Here is a 19,590-nt window from a genome sequence, read left to right as displayed (position 1 = left end):
CCTTTTTCTTTTGACTGAAGCAGCAAATGTGGTTCCTTAATCCTCCCTTTAAACCTTTGCTGGTAGCTACTAAGTGCTGTTATTTATAGCCCAGGCATGACTGAATGGCCTATAATAATGGTGACTCAAGCCTATAAATCTTTATAATTATTGCCAGAACTACTGGAGCCATGTTGTGTCGTGAAGCTTGTACAAAATGCAGAGAATCTTTAGTGGTTACTCATTAGCCTTCTTGTCTTTCCTCTTTCCTGCCCAGCTTCACTGCTTTTGTGTACAAAACCTTTTGTGTACAAAACTCTGCAAAGATTTCTTGCCTAGATTAGTTGAGGGGAGGAAAAAAAGATAATTCTCTTGGTTTTCTGCCATTTTTGTTCTTCACTTGCAGTGCATTTGTACCAAAGAGGATTTCTCTCCAGAGACAATTTGGGGCACGGGGCCAAGGGGTGTCTGTGTTTGGTGACATTTGGCCAAGTCCTGAAAGTCCAAGTTGTCAAAAGAGGGAGGGACTTACCACCTATGGATTTAAATAGAAAAACTGAAATCCAGGGACCAGAGACCCAGAGGTGGAATTTCAGCACGGCTTACGTGGGAACGGGCTTTGACCAGACTTTGTTAGGTTGTCACACCAACTACTGCTCTTTAGGACTAGAAAACAGGGGTTTGGCCAAACCAGCTGTGCCCCCTCCAGCCTGGTAGCTGGTGGCCCTCTGCAGAGGCTCAGCTTGGAAACAACCTGTGAAGAGACCTGGCTGTTAAAAACGTGGCTGTGGAACATTCCTGGCTTTGGAGGCTGGGGCTGGACATCAGCCATAGCAAAGGAGAGTGGCTGTGCCTGGGAACCAGAGCAGGATTCCCTGGTCTCTCCAGAAATGTGAGAAGCCCTTTAGCCAGTCAGTAAGGTTGTGTTGCTCATGCATCTCCAGGATTAAGTGATTTAAGTAGACTCTTGGTGCTAATGAAATTTTCTTCTGACTCTAATCCGCAGGAATGGTGAAGGGATTTTTTCTTCCCCTGTAGCAAGAGGGAATTCTCCTACTCCTGTGTTCTTGCAGCTCGTTGGAGTTTGTGGGTATTTGTCTCTTGCACAGGGGTTTGTTTTGAGGTGCTGTCAGACACAGCTCATGGGTCAGGTGCTTATCTGACCCAATTTCTGTGGTTCTTCTGCCTCCAGGGAGGAGTTGTGGGTAGGAGAGAGGATCCAAGGCTCTCACAAAGACCACCTGGCCCTGAGCAGGTCTAGAAAATGAGCAACCACAAGGCATGGAACACATCTTTTATTCAGTAAGCAAGCAAGCACAGAAGTATAATGTGTAGTGCTTAATATTCATACAGTACTAAAAATATAAAAATAGAAATAAAATTTCACTGAAAGCATTTTCACTCACAAATATACAAGGAAAAGTGCTGTCAAGCCACATCATGCTACACCACTTGCCAGTTGCTGAACTGACAGTTTCCCAACAGAACTGAAACACTAAAAGCTAGTCCTTTCCTCACGGTTTTTTGGTGAGCCTGAACATTTGACTAGCAAAAACGGGCCTCCTGCAGCTGAGAACCTAAAAAGCATGGATGTCATTACATAATGGAACAAAGAAAATAATTTGGGAGATTCTATAGTGATAGTAGCCTGCTTCAGGCCGTTTGAGTACCTGTCGTGGAGATCGAAAAGAAAAGATACAGAAAGAAACTTGAATCCTGATTATAATCCAGACCAGTCATGGCTAACAATTCCTGGAACTGTGTTCTGCACGGATATTTGTGCAATACTCCCACCTGCTGGCACATCCACCAACTCTCTTCCTCGGATGCTGCGGTTCCCTCTGCCTGCTTTACACTGGCACGGAGACTCACCTTCCCCTTAGGGCTGCTGGAGTCCAGGAGCACCAGCCATAAACACAGCTAAGTGCCCTCACCTTTTAGTGGAACCAGAGGCTACCCAGCACCTCAGCTTCTCTCTTCCAGCAGCAGAAATTCCCTGCTCCTAATGGGAGAAATCCAGATCTACACAGGAAAGCGATACGGGTCAGAGACTGATCCTTCCAGAAAGCCCCTGCCCCAGATGCCTTGACTTTAAGCCCAGTTTTGTGGGACTGAACTGGACTTGAGGGCTTAAGGATCTTCTGTTTGCTGCCCCTCCCCGTGGAGCTGAACTGCTCAGCTGTGAGCTGCCATCCCTGAAAGCAGGGGTGGGTTCTGGGATCAGGCTGACAGGCACAGCCGCACATCACAACAAGCCCTGTCCTGCAGAATATGCCAGTGCACAGAAAACCTACTCAGATCACACAGATAAGGGTGTGCAGAACCTAATGTGAACCCCACTTGGATCAGTTCCTGTTTTGGGATGGGATTTATTTATACTTGCTATACCTGCTATAAAAATAAATGTGACGATTAACCCCTGAGATCGTTCTAACAGAATATTTTGGCCTGTTACTTGTTTCCCTCAGAAATCATTAATTTTTTTTTTTATTATTTGGTCTATGGACATTTATTTAGGTTCTAGTGACAAGCTTTTATAAAACACATTAAATAATCAATGTGGGGCTGAAAAGGTGTACATTCTAGTTGCATATATGGTACATACCTTATACGTATATAATACATTCCATAACAGCTGAATGTTCTAGTATTGCCTGGGAAGTTCTTGCATGTGGACGCAGGATTTAAATACCAGAAGATAAACAGCTGCTTAGGATCAAAGATAAATTGTATCTGATATGGTTTACTTGGATTGGTTTTTCCTTTCTTTAAATTTTATTACACATAATAGCTACAGTAGTTTGTCCAGCAGGTAATAAACGAATGCATAAAGCACTTCTAGCTATATCTGGATATCATAGGCATGCATTTTTTATAAATAAAAATCGAATGTGAGGTCACATTTTCCCATCTTCTGTTTATAAACTAAATCAAATTTCTCATTCATTGAAACGGTGAAGATGTCTTTCCATAGCCCAACTCGTCCTGAAACACAGAGAAGGAACACAAGTCAGAGAGTGGATGTAACAGGACACTGAATATCTACAGTCTAATTGTGCACCAAGTATCATCTGGGAGATTCTAATCAATCTTGGCCTTGGCTTTCACTGAAAGCTTAATGAGACCAAAGGCTGTTCATTGTCTTACCCAATTATCCTGCTACAACTCTTTAAATAAATGCCATACCCCTCATCATCTGCACCAGCCCAGCATTATACAGGAATAATTCAGTTCTGTGTGAGACAATCAGAAACGAACAGAGTTGGGGCTGCGTATTCATTTAAAGGTGGATTTCTGGTGCAAACTGTGCCTGTTGAATAATTCCAACAGCTAATAATACATTTCTAAATCACTGTGCCTCCAGCACACACTGGTTAGGGAAGTATCCAAAAGGTACACAGAATGTGGAGTATTAAACTGATTACTGAAGTGTGGTATTTTCATTGCTAATTTCTATCATTTTGTGTCTAGAGGTAAGTTCAACAGATGAATTTACATTCCTCCATATGGAGAGGTTTGTTTGTTAAATATCAGTGCCTTGTTCCTATCTATGAAAGACAACAAGTGCCACACACCAAGTCTGTGCCACTTAAATTTTAATTTTGAACAACAGGAAGCTTTGGGTGGGTGCAACATGGACACTGAACTCCTTCCTTGTACAAAGTATTTATCCACTCTGCTGGACCCAAACAGTAACATAACCAGGTGACACTGCTGACCCCTCAACAACTGTTCCAGTGCAGTCCAAAATTTATTTAACTCAAAGTCAGCCAGGGTTACGTATGGCTGAATAAGCCCCCATGGAGTAACCAGACTGAGAGGCCCAATTCTTGTCTCATTTATGTTGGATATAAAGACAAAATCCAGGCTTGTTCGACTGGAATAAATGAAAGGAGAATTGGGACTGTGCTACCAGAGAGTTTAATCATAACAGCAAGAACAAAGCTACATGCAGGGAGCTTAATTATGCACTTGATGCATAAGAAGAATACCCATTTAATTCAATTACCATTGCTTTTATGCAGCAACTTTATAATTGAGTCCAGAGACAAAACATCTACATATCACATGTTAACATGACATGTGGCAAGGGTTGTTTTATGAAACCAGGACTTTTCTATAACTCCTGTAGGTATGATAATATCCTGGTTTTGTTTCAGGATCCAAAGATCAAAATAACCTGAAACTGCAAATGCTATTTACTGTTTTCACCAAATTTCTCCTGTATTTAAAAAAAAGAAAAATATTAAGAAAATGTTTGCAAGCATAGACATCTCATTCTGACTTAAATTTTGCTCTGGCCACTATAACTGCATAAAGTACAGCATGAAAAATGAAACTTCAAACAACTATAACAATAAAATACTTTCTTCCTCTGCTGGGTAAAGAAACACCTTTTATTTCTGAATCTCCCTAACAACACGTACAGACAAACGACAAGTTTTACAAAGGACACACACAGTGGATTATTTGCATCATCTTTTGTTTTGGTTTGGTTTTTTTTGCCATATGAAGTGATAGCTTGTCAAAAAGTCACCCACCTGGTTTCTGATTTGAACCATGCAACTGCGTAAATTAGGATGTGATAAGAGTCAAATACAAGTAACATATCTAATCACTGCTCTGCTTTCACAGCAGTTCAGGGTTATCTTCAGAGTAAAGATCAATGTGCTAAAAGAAAAAAAAATATGAAGAACTAAAATAAAGCAAAATAATAAAGTAAATGTAACTAATGACAAATCAAAAATATCTGAAACAAATTACAATAAGCTGTCATGTTATTGCCACCATTCTTTGCCACAGAAACAAACAGAGAGGGAACAAAGCACTGCTAATGAAGCTACATTCTGAAGTAACAAAATATTGTAAAAGCCAGAGACAGCAAAGAAAAGAAATTCAAAATAAGGATATTTTTACTGAAAAGCACACAGTGAACAAATGACAAAATATCACATTAACTGCTGTAGCTCCCTTCCTCCTCTATGGCAAAATGAAGCCTCCTCAGATAAAAGCAGGGAGGTGTGAGGAATGGCTTTTGTCCAAGTATGGCACTGGGAAATGTTTGTGCCAACACACAAACGGGACAAGTTACTCTGGCAAAGAGTCTGAGCTGAGTAACTGCTGAAGGACTCTACAAGAAAAACACAAAGGTAGGACAGAATCCCAGAGAACCTGCTTTCATGGCAAAGCAAACCTACCCTCAGACAAACCTGAGTGTTGGTAAAATTACAATTTGGCTTTTGTAAGGTGTGTGATTTCAGTGGGTTTTTAACAGAACTACACAATGTGAATGAAATGCACGATTAAGGGACAAATAACTGGCTAATGCAGGGTCAGCAGTCAAGAGGGGCTGAGGATACTTGGTATTTTTTATGAGAGTTTTGAAAATAAGCATAAAAATGACAGCTGATAAGATCTGCAGGTCACACGAAGGTTGGCTGAGGGAGGTGGTGTGGAAATGGCTCCTACAGGCAGAAATCTGAGAGCAAAGCCCTGGGTAAGGGATAATAACCTGGACATTAATTCCTCTGAAAGACTCTGTGGTCAGGATAGACACATGGTGTCTGATGCTGATGCAAAAAGTGCTAACATGGCTATGGATGGACAAAGAAGGGAGAGTTCCAAATAAAACTGGGTTAAACTAGTGTATGAAGTGATTTTATGTTTGGACAAGGTAGATGTGAGGCTGACATAGGAACTGACCATCTTGATCTTATTCCCTCACTTCTAAAAAAAGCCCTTGAGTGCTATAAAACAACCTACAGAAAATAATTAGAGGGAACCTAAGTTCACCCTTTCATACTTCTCAAAGACAATTGAGGAAGGACTTGATTTCTTGACACTATCAAAGGCCAGATGTATCAACAGATCAAATGGCACCTTCAGGTTCCCAAAGAAAGGTCTCACCAAAATGAACACCTGGAAGCTGAACAAACCTTAAACAGCTGAGGTAGGCACTGAAAAGGAAAAGCTCGTAAGGGAAGGGAATCTACAGCTCCCTGTGACTTTAGAAACTAAAATTAGGAATATCTGCTATTCTAGAAAACCTGATATACTTAAAAAACAAGGGTTTAGGCCAGGATAAACTGTATGGAATTGTGTGGGCTTTGGTATGGTAAAGGTCAGAAGGAGCAGTGCATATTCACATCACAGTGTGAATATACAGTTAACCTTGGATTTTTTCACCCTTTTCAGTCACTCCCACTTCACTTTATTTCCAACCAAACTAACCCCCAAGTTGCACCCAGAGGCAGTTACCTCCCACCATTTTCACAGCAATATTTACAGCATCATTTCTATCATTTACAGCAATATTTCACCAACACCTTAACCCACCCTGGAGGTCACTAAGTTGTGCAGCTGCTTCTTGCAACTTCTCCAGGGAGGGTTTTACTGTGGGTTTGGAACATACCCCTGCCCACAGGAAGAGCTTCTGCGTTACAGCACTGGTCAATGAGCTGGTGGCAGTGTTCCACCATGGATTCCAGCTGGGCTTTGTCATAAGAAACTCCTAAGAACCTCACCAGCTGCTCAACCATCGTTGCAAGGTCCTGTAAGAGAATATTTAAACCCCAGTTTACTAAAAATATTTTAAATTTTTTTTTTCCTCAGTGAGTTTAAATATTTCAAGGTGAGTTTTATCCCGACGAGCGTGAAAAACACGAGTGCAGAAGTTGCAGAAACAGCACTGCCTCGAAATTTTTGCCACCTTCACATTTGCTGGACACAAACACATTCCAAGGAATGAGGGTGAAACAGGTTGGCAGAGACCACAGCCTTCAAATATGGAACTTCTTCAAATATTAGAAAGGGGAATTCAAAGTAACTGCGACGCTTCCCACTTCAGGGAACCACACCCTTAACTGATCACTTTGGAATTCCAAAGTGCTTTTTGGAGGAATTACAAGCTACTCTGACTTTGATCTCAGTAAAATAAATGATCACAGAGGTTAGAACATTCCTTCTGTCACTGCCAGCTTCTGGGGCTGCACTCATGTAGATGGAAAGGATCTAGTGGGGTGGCCTCTGAGAATTAATTTGCATTAATCAGTCATTCATTTGCACCTCTAGAATTCCAGGGTTCCTTAGTATGAGTAAGACCTCTGGAGCTGCAAGGACAAACCAGTAATATTTATCAGGAAGCAGAAAGACACCAGCTTCCAGCAGCATCCAGCAGTAAGCACAGCCAGGAATATACAATCATTAAAAACCACGGATTTGAAATAATTCTGACTCAACTTTACATACTCTGATTTTATTAGTTTATTTATTTATTTCAGCACCCCACTCCATCAGAAGTATAATTTACCCAGCTTTCTTGAGTTCTGCCCTGACTTTGCCTCTTTACAGCGTGGGTTTTCCCCACATTTCCATTAGTTTTCCAGCCAAATAAACATCTTGAAATATTTTCATTAATCCTCAAAAATATCACACTGCAATAAGAAATGGAAATCAACATTCTGTGTGGTATTTCCACTAGATTTCTGATTAAATTGGATTTATTAGCCAGCACACTGTAAGGACCCAATAATTATGTTCACCTTATGCTACGTGATCACATCTAATTGTTTTCAACAGTTTCACATAAAGCAGTAAGAACAAAATAATCTGAATAAACGCCAAATATACAGGAAAAAATACAGATTATATAATTTTCTTTCCCCCCACTTATACAGCACATACAGCAAGACATTTCTTCTAATGAATGCTCAGGGCTGAGTGTAGCAAGTGCTGAACAGTTTCACTCCACTGCCTTCTCTGCAAGTAGTTTGGTGCCTGTGGGTGAGTCAGACTCCTGAGTAAATTAATATGTATATGAAGAAGCTACTGAATGCCAGTGCTTTAAAAATGGCATCAGACTTAGAGAGTCCCAGTTATGGACAGAAGAAGCAGATTTTGTGCTTTATATATTTTAAACACTGGGGTGCTAAATGTAATTAAAACATCATTTTGTTACATCTAACCTACCTTGTGCATATCTTCATACTTGAGAAAAAGTACATTGGCATCCATGTGATGTTCCCAAAACTCTTGCACGTGTTCAAACCACGACCCATATCCTACTACAAAGACATTATGATTGGCATGAGGAAAATTAACACTTTTGTCATTAAGAATTTTCAAAAAGGAAAAAAAAAAAACAAAAGGAGAAAAATAAATCAACCGGAGTGGTTCAGAGCAGTGGCCAGTTTTGACCCATTGCCATGTACAGCAAGGAACTTCATTTAAAAAGAGTTTTTCTATCAGTTTGGAATTTTCAAAAGCACTGACTTAGTGTGAGGATAAAACATTCAGCTGGAAATGCCACCATATTTTGTGATGAACCTCTTGGAGCTCAGTATTAATAACAGAAATTGAGCCAAAATAAGGATTACACAGATAGCCTTGCAGAAGGCAAACTTCCAGTGGCTCCAAGCTGCATGAATTCCTGCAGTGAACATATCCCACTGGTAAGCTTGACACAGCACTCATGGCAAGTTCCACAGGGCACCCACTAATTGCTAACAACCACTTAGACTTTCTTAAACAAGCACTGAGGACACAGACCCATCAAAATGCTTTGTGATCACTCCCAAAAACACAGGAGGGACTGACAGAATTATTTATCACTACGTGTTCTGACCCTCCACTACAGCCTGGGACTTATTCTCCTCTACTGTTATTTTCTGAACACTTCCACACAACTTCTGTAGAACAGTTTTATTTACAGTGTTACTGGTTCTCTCAATTACACAATAAATTCAGATTACTGATGCCCATGAGGTGCTGAGTGCTCCCTAAAATCTGGGAGGGCTCCTGCTCCCAGCACTGCTGAGGTTACTGGAAGCCTTGACCCTCACCCCAACATTTTACCCGGGTTTTTTTCCACTTCTCTGATTAACTCCACACTTGCACTGATTTGAGCCAATTTTTGTGTGCCTTCCAGAGGTTCAGTCACTGGTGGTTGGTGCTTACAACCTAGAGAATGCCTTTGTTGCCAATATTATTAGAAAGACAACCCATTCTACGTATTTCTTTGTTACCAGTGATAAATTCCTGCAAAGCACCTCATATAATCAAGGCAGGAGTTAAGCAAATATGATAAGCAGTCTTTCACATTCTTTCCCAGTATTTTTTTTTTTTTGGTCAATTTTATCTTTTCAGCAGATAGAAAAAAATATTAAAAAACCCCCAACTTCTTAGGCTTGTATTTTCAAGCCAACTTTCTCCCTTTTAAAAAGAATTGTTTAACTCTGGTCACTGGAACACTGGTGTGTTGACTTCACATGTGAATTTCTTAACTGGAAGAACAAAAATGGAATTTTTCCAGTGCCTTCATAAAAATTGAAAATGAGTCAGCTGATAAAAATTCTTTCCCTAGGAAACTGAACCTCTTTGCCCATTGAAAGTGTTCCAGTCACCAGAATTCTGCTGCATTGCTTCCACGAGATGCAAACATTTAGTTAAATGCTAAATTTACTGTATTACAAGCCCTCCATTTGCACAATCATGGCCACAGAACACGCTGTGATGTTTTATTGGCTCTGGGAGGTTGTGATAAATCAGCTGCTACAGGATGAAGGTATAAATAACTCCTGGGATTCTTACATGCAAAAGAGCACCCAACCTTTCCCCTGTCTTAGAAGACCTTCTAATGCTTGTTTTCTTATGTCTCTGGTCTAGAAGTTCCTGATCATGGGCTACAGGGAATCACTGCATTTTTAGGGATTGTAAAGGAAAAAAAATGAAGGTGGGCTGGAATGGGAGGAGAACATTAATCCTCCCTTGCAGGAGAAAGGTTTCTAAGGCCTGTTAAATACCCTCCAGGCTTGACTTTTTTCTCCCCTTTACTATTATAAAGCTCCTTCAGCATTAACTCCTCCAAACTGCAGGCTGAAGAACAGCTTGCTGCTCTGGACCTGGAGGAGACCCTGCTCTCAGTGCACAGGGTGAATTCTTAGTGTCACATTAAGAAGGTTTTGCAGAGAAATAAAAGGCAGCAGAATTTTGGTCATTGCCCCACTTTCCAGCTGGGAAATCCACTGGCAAAAAGCCAAAGCCCTACTCAAGGCAGTGCAGCCTGAGTGGGACCACAGTGCACTGAGTAAACTTTACAGGGAGTTCTTGTAAAGCAGGTTGTTGTATTCTCTCCCCAGAGCTGCATTTTTCAGAATTCTCTCCCCAGAGCTGCATTTTTCAGAATTCTCTCCCCAGAGCTGCATTTTTCAGAATTCAGAATTCTCTCCCCAGAGCTGCATTTGTCAGAATTCTCTCCCCAGAGCTGCATTTGTCAGAATTCTCTCCCCAGAGCTGCATTTTTCAGAATTCTCTCCCCAGAGCTGCATTTTTCAGAATTCTCTCCCCAGAGCTGCATTTTTCAGAATTCTCTCCCCAGAGCTGCATTTTTCAGAATTCTCCCCACAGAGCTGCATTTTTCAGAATTCTCCCCACAGAGCTGCATTTTTCAGAATTCTCACCCCAGAGCTGCATTTTTCAGAATTCTCCCCACAGAGCTGCATTTTTCAGAATTCTCATTATAGAGCTTCATTTTTCAGAATTCTCCCCACAGAGCTGCATTTTTTCAGAATTCCCACTACAGAGCTGCATTTTTCAGGCAGTAGCAGCCTGCACCCACCTCCTGACAGGGTCTCACTTGAGCTCACTGATGCACTCCACATCAGCCTTGTGCAAATCAGGAATTTCTGTGTGTTAACTGGTGTCTTGCAAGGGACAAACCTTGAGTTTCTGCACGAAATTTAAATATTAAAGGAATTACCAGAGAAATAACCCCCGAACTTGAGGAACAGAAAGACTCCTGAGAAGCAGCGAGGTAGAACTGAAATCAAGTGGTGTTGGCAGTATTCACCATTTTTCACAAGGTACACCTGGTGCCTTGCAACCTGAATTTTACAAGAGCAGACCAGAGTTCTGCCTGACCTAAGTGGAACACTGCTGAGCCCCTGGGGTCAAACACTGCAAGGTAATTATTTACAAAAGGCATGGCCATGGTTTGCATGGACAAATCTGAAGTCCCTGTGAGGCAACCTCCTTGCTGTATATGCAAAACAAATGCACCTTTATCCAGTTCACTTCTGGACTCGCAGAAGGAACGCAGAGATGAAAATAAATGTGTGCAGAGAGAACAGCTCCTTACACTTGTCATTCATAAACCTCCTGCAGAACTCCTGGAACGTCCCCCTGTAGCTCATGGTCCTTAGGGAGCGGTGGAACTGGTAATAAGACACCACCAGGTCTTTGGGGTTGCGAGCCATGTATATGACCTGTGATTTAGGGGGGAAAAAAAAGACCTTATTGAGTGATTTTTTTTTTTCCCCCAAAGCACTTAAACAACAGAGTTAAACCAAGAGGATTTAATTCAATTTTCACCTTTGAGTTGCCGTTGTGGAGGTCTGAAGGCAAGAACCTGTATGGCAGGTGGCTTTTTATGAGGCGAGGAGATGTCAGCTCCTGAAACAAAGCAGAGGGAACAGTTCCTCACTGAGCACCAATTTGGCACATCTGCCCTGAACTGTCACACTTGAAGCCCTTTACTCCACTGAGTCCCATTCACAAATTCACTCCTGCAATTAATAAGAGTCTGGGACTAGAAATTAGGTCAGGGAGATACACCTGGTTTTTAAACATAAAAAAGCTGGATAACATGTTGGGGTTTTTGCTGTTTGGGGTTTTTGTTGTTTGGGGTTTTTAATCCCCTTTGTTTTCAAAGTGCTTCCATTTGTAGCACCTTCTCAGAAACAATATAAAATAGTTGAATATTCTTGGTGTCAAACCTTGTTTCCAGTGATGCTTCCACTAAAATCCCTTGAAAACTATTGGAAGTTCTGAAAACACTACTCCTAACTTCTTCAAGATGTTTCCCTTGCAGTTTATTTTATCCTCAGAATTGGGCCCAAAAGTTTATCTGAGTATGTGAATGTGTTTCAAACAGAATATTCTTAATAGTGTGGAAGTAATTTCACGCAGGATATTCCAAACTCTTCAAATTACACCTCCAGAGTCTGTAGAGATCCAGGATTTGTGGATCTAAAGATTTAGATGTATAAATTTGGAGCAGTGGAAATACAAATCCATAGATCTCCGTGTTTGTAGTTCCTCTTTCACAAATTCGGGGAAGGAATCAAAGCAAATTGGCCTCCTTTGGGCAGCTTCTCTTTTTACATAAGCAAGAGAGGCCTGGAACTTTTATTCAGAAAACCCAGTGCCAAGATACTTAGGACATGAAGAAACACCTAAAGCATTAAACCGAGTACAATAAAGCTGAATAAAAGCAATTTTAAAACAACCTAATAATGCTCTGAATCATTCCAAAAAACGGAGCGAGTCCAGCGATGAAAAGGACAAGGACACAGGATGAAATGAAGTGATAAAAGATGGAACTGAGGAAAACAGACATCCAAATGCTGAAAGGCTTTTCTTTGCAATAAATTGTACCTTGATGATGTCCAGACCAGGCTGAGGGTACTCTAGGACTGGAAGTTGTTCATCTATATTCATTAGTCCAATCTCATCTGGATCAGCTCCCTGACTCACTAGATAAACCACTTCCTGCAGCAACCCTGTGCCTGCACGAAGCAAAAATGGGAGAGAACAGATTGTATTACAGTTCTTATCAAAACAGAACCACAGGAAGGGAGACCTAAACAGGGAAATAATGGTAACTCTTGTCCTCAACAGTCAGCTGTGAGCTAGGTCTGGAACTACTGTTTTAACATAGGATGTCAGCTCAATAAAATTTAAGGACATTTCTGTCTCCAAACCGTTTAACCTGGGAATTGGAAAGCGTTTAACGAAAAGTTGTTTCCCCCCCTGTAAATGTTACCAAGGCAACATACTATTATTTCCATTTTAGAAATTGGAAAAAAAAAAAAAAAAAAAAAAAAAAAAGAAAAGAGGCAAACTGAGGTCATCCAAGCTCACAAAATGCATTAGTGGCTGCACTGAGGCAGTGTCCTTTCTTCTAAATTGTAGGCAATGCCCCTGTTATGCAATGATTTGAGAGTCTATTTATGCCCCCACGTTATGGACTGGATAAACCACTGAAAGCATCAACAGTGAGTCAGTCATAAGCCTCAGAGGCCCCAGCTACATCTCCCTCCCCAGTCTGAGGGCATATACAAAGCAGCCATCAGATATTATGGCCTTAATGACTGCACTCTGGAAAATTAATAGCTACTCCAGCAGGAAGTTTGGACAAGGAAACTCTTTCAAATGGCTTTACCTTCAGGCAGGGAGGAAACCCCCCAACACAACAAAGGTATAGAGTTACTTGGCAGAGGTTTATGAAGAGAAAGGCACAAGCTCTTGGTGAGATGGAGGAACAGAGCAGGGAGAGATCACAAAGAGAACTAGAGGATCGTTATTCTGATGGTTTTAATCTGACACAGAAACAGTTAAAGGAGGCTGATGGTTAGGGTGAGCACAGCCTGGATACCATGTGAAACAGCACATGCCTCCAAGAACTGCTTTGGAGAGTAGGCACTTTAAAATTCCTCCGTTACCTGACTGATTGGTGGGTAAATTAAAAAGGTTTGGGGGGGGAAATAAAAAGACACTTTTACATTATCATCACCCACAGAGACTGTCACAGACTTAATACACTCTTGCCCCTGAGGCTGTTCACTCTGCATTTTTAAGTTCAAGCATATATTTTATACATTAAAATTAACATTCATGCAGTTCTTCAGTATGGGTCCTTGTGACTCTGAATGAGCACAACCCTTGTTCTCATTAAATATTTCTTCTGACAGGAGACACCCTGGTTCTCCATAATTTATTTCTGTATTTCCAATTCCACCTGCAAAGAAAAATGCTATTACAGCAACTCTGCTCCAAGAAAGGAAAAGAAATGGTTGTGTGGGGCCAAGCAACACCACCAGGACTTTATTTTTGTTCATTGCTCAGCTGGTGTCCAGGCAAAAAGCAGCCATGTCCACATTACCTAGTTCTGCTCAACCTTACTGCTAGCAGATCCATGGAGCACAGCAGAGATGGGAAATGACATATTTTCCCATGCAAAGTGGGCCTTTGGAAGCTCAAAAGTCTTCACCTGAATGAGTTTCCACCAAAAACAATGACACATTGGAAGAGTAATGCTGGGCACCCAAGGCAGCAAAATAAAAACCTCCATCAACTCTATGTTCTTTAAAACAGTGTTTAAATCTGGTTCTTTGTATTAATCAGCATGCACATATACAAATTCCCATGGTATGTTTGTAGAGCTGCACATATTCCAGCATCCTATTACAATTCACACAGCAAAGAGAATTTCTGCAGTATTTCTTCTACAAAGGAGAGGACTGACAGTTTAGAATCCTGGCCATCCAGCAGGTTAGAATTTCTCCTCCCTACACTGATCCTGATTTCTCTCCCCCTTGAAATCTGTGCTAGTTCTCACTTTTGCCACTCACTGTATTAGCCTGACTTTTTTCCACATTAGCACTTGAGTTACTCTGCTTAGGACTTCCAGGGTCCCAATAAAAATGAAAACTAGAGAATTAACTTTTGAGGGAACCGTTATTTTTCTTTTTTAACTTGTCATCCTTAATCAATTATCACTTATCACACACAAACATTCCAAGACCTCATCTTCTTATTAAAACATCACATGCTTATTAAAAAAAAAAAAAAAGCTAAAAGCCTTTATACATATAATTACATATGTATGACCTCCTCACATTTGACCCAATTCACTTAGTGATCTCTGGAGATGTGCAAGAACTACCATTTTATATGTGGAAGGTAAATTGCTGAAACTGAGATTTTCAATATGTGAATAAACTCCAGTAATCCCAGTCTATCACAAAACCTGGCCAGATCAAAATGCCACAGAAATTTTCTCAGTAAAAGGGAAAATTATGATACTTGTTGGACAGAAGAAGAAGGTGGAGGAAGCTATAGAAAAAGATGCAGAGCTCCTCTTTATACTCTCAAGATTTCTGGGTTTTCCTGGAGAAAACAGATGTTGTGCATCTCCAGTATATTCCACTGTTCTCCCCTTGTGTTGCTGAACACATGGACATGTACACCTCACTTGGGATGGCACAGGAGAGTAAGCAGTCCCTGACAAACAGGATTCATCTGTTAGCCTTTGGACACGAGGCACCAGATGCAACATGGATAAGTCCCCAGAAATTCTACCCTTCCTTCTCCCACCTGCAGCAGATCCATATTTCATCCTGCAGGAAAAAAACTGCTGACCCTCCAAGGTCATATTGCCAAAACAGACGTAGGATTCATTTCCATCTATCCAATTCCAACTAAAATTGAGCCAGTCAGCATCTGAGGGGCTCCAGTACCTGAGAAACGCTCTCCCCTGACAAGCCCTTCTGTTATGTCAATAAAACGCCCTGGGAGAAAACAGAGTGTTCCAGTTTATCACACACTGTCTGGGAAGAGAGGGGATGGGAAACAGCTGGGATGAGCTACTGCCAGAAGCTGCAGGGATTTAGGAGATCCTTTTAAATTATCTGTGAACCTGCATTTCTACTTGGCATGGCAGCAGGGTGAAAGTGTTCCAGTTGGGATGCACCGTCCTTTCCCTGTGACACCTGCCTACTGACGCACAAAAATCAGGACTCATTAAAATTCCCTTTGCACCTCTGATGGCTGGGAACTCTTCCTGTGTCCCCTTCTCGTGGCCAAAGCCTCAGCAGCAACAGCAAAGTCAGTTCATGGCCACGCTGCCTCTGCTTCTGCAGGAGCTGCTGCAGCAGCAACCAGACAGCACAGCAGGGCAGCCAAAATTTGGAAACTCTGCAGCCATTCCTTCCTGATCCTGTGCATTAGGTGTCTCTCAATGTCAAACTCAGCCACTCTAGGAGGGAGAAATATTCTCTAGTGCAGCTGTTCTTTGCCTCCTCTCAGTGTTTTCTGGCCACTGGCCTTTATGGTCCCATAAAGCCACTGAACATCACAGATTTCTTCAAAGTGAAGTGGCAGACATAAAACCATAAGATTTCCTGTGAAATTTTGCTTCCCCACATCATTTCTTTCACTTTCTCCTCTCCTATCATCTAAGATGGGATAAACCTGCAGCCCAAGGATGCCAAGGCCTTTGGTATATTCCTTCCACTCACCCCTTGTTTGCAAACCACATGGAAAAATAAACTAAATACTAATATTAGTATTAATAACCTCACAATCCCAATTAGCTGTACTTTGATCTGCTGTTGTTTGATCAAGTTGCAGCTAATACAGCACAACAGATCCATTATGACTCATAATTTTTTTATAGCACTGGTAGATGCAAGAGCTCATTAAAAATGAGGGCTGCTAAAGCTGTCAGATTGGTCTAGCAAGGGCTGTACAGCAAAACCCCACATTTTTGTTTTAATTCCCTGCAAACTCCTTCCCCCCTCGCTAATTTAAGTGTAAATCTGCAGGGAAGCATGACAGATTCATCTTCACACTACAAGAGTGGAGGGAAAAATCAGATTTTTCCATGAGAAGACAACCATTTCCAAACCACAAAAATACCCCCTCTTGAGGTCTGTCTGTTGAAGTTCTCCCACATGTTCAAATTCCACCTGGCTTAAGAATAGGGATTTTCATTAACAATGAGGGTTTTAAAAATAAAAGTAATGTATACACCTTGATGCCATATTTTCTGATTCTTCTGTTCCTAAATAAGACTTGGGATTCAGAAGAAAGACTGAAATTGTGATGTTATATTGACGTTATTTTTGTCTGACAGTTAAATATGTATTAGAGGGCCCGATTTTCCGAAATCCTCTTAGATTGATGTCCCTTTTTACATGGTTTAAATGCCCCTCAGTCAATAGTGACCTGTCAAGGGAATCTGTGGTACATGAGGAAATTGAATCCAGATCTTCCAAAAGTGAAGGCAACAACCTAAGACTGGATCTAAAACAAGCATTAAATGCACAGTTTATAGCAACATTCTGTAAGCTCAGTCTTAGATTTTTAGACTTATTAACCAGTTTATTTTTCCACTTGCAGCTACCAGCTTTGAAACCAAAACCAACAGGCTAAATTCTGCTTGTCTTTCACCAGACTCACATCAGAGGGTGCAGACATGGGTCCATTAATTCTCTGTTACGTTCTGAAGGTGTTTTGCCAGAAGCTACAAACAGCAAACTAGGAGAACTATTTCGGGGTAAAAATCTACTTTCTGTTTGGTAAAAATGCTGTCACTGAAGTGTTTACACACATGTATTATCCAGAGAATTAGTGCTATGTATAACAGAGCATCCTAAAGCACTGCTGTAATGAGCTGGCTACAAAGCAGAGCTATTTTTGGCTGATGCATTAGTACTATCTTTTAAAAAATGGCCTGAGTCCTAATTCCCCCTTACATTAGCACGATAACTGCTCAGTAGAGGACAGGATAGAAAGTGCAGACTTGACCACAGTGCATCTCCATGCTGGGGCATCTCCACTTCCACAGGGCAAGGCAGGAGATGAGGATTTTCCACACCTACCACCAGCCTGGAGGAAAACACCTCCTGACACCTGGGATCCTAAAACTGGAGCAACACCAGTAAATAAAGCACACCAGGCCCTGCCCTCTGGGAGGGTTTGTGGGACAGCCAAACCCACACTCCCAGAGATGATTCCCAAAAGGACAGCTCCATCCATCGCTTCCTGGGAACAGCCCCGGGCTCCAGCTGTGTCCCACACCATGCTGGGGGAGCACACTGCCTGTGCAAGTGCAACTCTGTCAGGGAATGTGCTCCCAGGAAACAGCAGGGATGACAGCTTGACAGAGCCTCTGCCTAGACTTTACCAGTGGATTGTCTACGTTTCCTACTTTATATTTTATAAAAGCACGAGAAAAATAGCTCAAGAGTCACATACTCACTAACCACTGCATCTAACCCACGGCTGCCCCAACCTGCCCCAGCAGACAGAGGTCCAAAAGGCAGCTGGGTCCTCTTGTTGAGGGCAGATGAGGCAAAAAGTGTTCCTTTTCTATCCTTGTTAACAAGCCAGAACATCCTCACATGCTCTGCAGCAAGGGCCATGTAAGTACTGCACAAACAGCCCCAAGAACTGGGAGTCAGATCCACAGACTGCTCAGGATCTAGGTATTAAAAACAACAACAAGCCACAAGTTTTTCCTTCTGATTGAAGAGTCATGACTTGTGTCTCCAAGATTTCATCACATCCCAGATTTTGTCACAGGTCCTTCCCAGGCAGCTGCTATTGGTTGACAACTGACACCTCATGTCATCAGATATTCCAAGGGAAAAGTACTTTCCTCTTTAAGCTTTGGCTGGGCTGTCCATGTCTATGGATGCTCACCAGGTGTCATCACTACTGGAGTAACTTCACACAAACTGCTCCAATTCACTCCAAATTAGATCAGCCAAATTAGCTCGAGGAGTTTCTATTTTGGGCATCAGCTCACCTTGCAAATTTTGCCTGGGAAAAACTAGAATCCATCCACACAAAATCCTCTGCAGGTTGTCTTTCTAAGACAAATGACAAACAGGAGGCTGAGGACACCAACACTGATGCTTTTAAAGGAGGACATCTACCCATACCCTTAAATTAATTCTCTTTCAGTTTCTACCCACCAGTGAAACACGGTCCCATGGTATAGGAGAGCACAACACCTGTCATGCTAAAACAAAAAATGTCATGTATAACATGCAGGAACATAAAAAGAACAGATTTCTGCTTGTTCCCTCACCAACTATCTGAGAGAATGACATCTCTTCTCACCCTTCCCACACCTATTCAAGACTGATCAGGTCTAAAGGCAACCCAGTACATTAAGTTGTTGCCTTCTTTGCCCAGGCTCAATGGAACACCCCCATAACCCAGTTCCCAGACCATGCCTTTCATGACAGTAGTGCAAGCACATAGGATCATACCAAAGGGTTGGCCAACAGGACAGTAATCCACAGGGGAAGAGGGGGTTTTATTTGTTAATATATGCTACAGGGCAGATTCTGTCTCAAACATCTAAAATTACCTGGCAAACTTCACCCACGTAAACTGGTGCCTCCTCACAGCAATGGGCAAAAGCTGCATTAGCAAACTTTCATGTCTCACCTCCTCTGCAGAGTACACACATAAGGTACATGCCCTCATGCCAGCCTTACCTCACTGTGTCCTGCCCTCCTCCATCCCCTGGTAGCCCCATTCTCCCAACTTTGTAGAGCCCCCATCAAACAGCATGCCTAAATTGCACCAAACACCACCCAGCAGGAGCTCACAGTCTCCAGCACAATGTCTCCCCACTGTGGCTAATTCCCCTTCATTTTCAAACACTGTACCAAGGACAACAACACAGAAAAGAACTTTGCTGCAATGCCAAGTTTTTAAAAATCACTCTCAAGGACTTCATTGTGCAGAAAAGAACTGTACAGTTGCCCTTAGCACCACTGATTTCCAGGACAACTATATCACTTCTGTTCTCCAGAGTCAGAATATGGTCTGTGGGTAAACACAGCTCTGCTGATTGACAAAGGATCAGAAATCAGGAGACAACAGGGCATCTCTATTAGAAACTTGTGTTGAGGTAGCTCCCATCCCCTGTGCTGTGAACATGCTCCCCTCCCCATTATATATATATAATTATATATTTCACAAGATGTCTGTCACTGTTCAAAATGCAATTCTCTGCTTCAGTTTCAAACCCTT

General features: G+C 41.7%; 1 protein-coding gene across 1 annotated transcript; it reads right to left on the bottom strand.

Moving 5' to 3' along the window:
- Positions 1 to 1,258: 1,258 nt before the first annotated feature.
- On the bottom strand, positions 1,259 to 19,090 carry SULT4A1 (sulfotransferase family 4A member 1). The gene is made up of 8 exons (XM_029963963.1): positions 19,050 to 19,090; positions 17,834 to 17,970; positions 12,412 to 12,542; positions 11,347 to 11,427; positions 11,114 to 11,240; positions 7,948 to 8,042; positions 6,392 to 6,530; positions 1,259 to 2,964 (listed from the first exon to the last, which is right to left on the bottom strand). Exons 1-8 carry the CDS (start codon positions 19,088 to 19,090, stop codon positions 2,852 to 2,854), a joined length of 864 nt encoding a protein of 287 aa, XP_029819823.1. The 3' UTR covers positions 1,259 to 2,851.
- Positions 19,091 to 19,590: the final 500 nt, after the last annotated feature.

This window comes from Manacus vitellinus, unplaced genomic scaffold (genome assembly GCF_001715985.3).
Source record: "Manacus vitellinus isolate BGI_N305 unplaced genomic scaffold, ASM171598v3 scaffold_66_pilon, whole genome shotgun sequence".
Classification (NCBI taxonomy): domain Eukaryota; kingdom Metazoa; phylum Chordata; class Aves; order Passeriformes; family Pipridae; genus Manacus; species Manacus vitellinus.
The sequence above is the reverse complement of the archived record's forward strand: the minus strand, read 5'-3'. Positions and strand labels throughout refer to the sequence as shown.

Excerpts from the sequence above, each read along its gene's own strand:
- SULT4A1 (XM_029963963.1), bottom strand. The coding sequence starts at position 19,090 with ATGGGGCTACCAGGGGATGGAGGAGGGCAGGACACAGTGAG. Across the intron at positions 8,043-11,113 it reads GAGGTTTATGAATGACAAGT|TAGGATATGGGTCGTGGTTT; the intron begins GTAAGGAGCTGT and ends ATGTCTTTGTAG. Across the intron at positions 6,531-7,947 it reads AGTATGAAGATATGCACAAG|GACCTTGCAACGATGGTTGA; the intron begins GTAGGTTAGATG and ends ATTCTCTTACAG.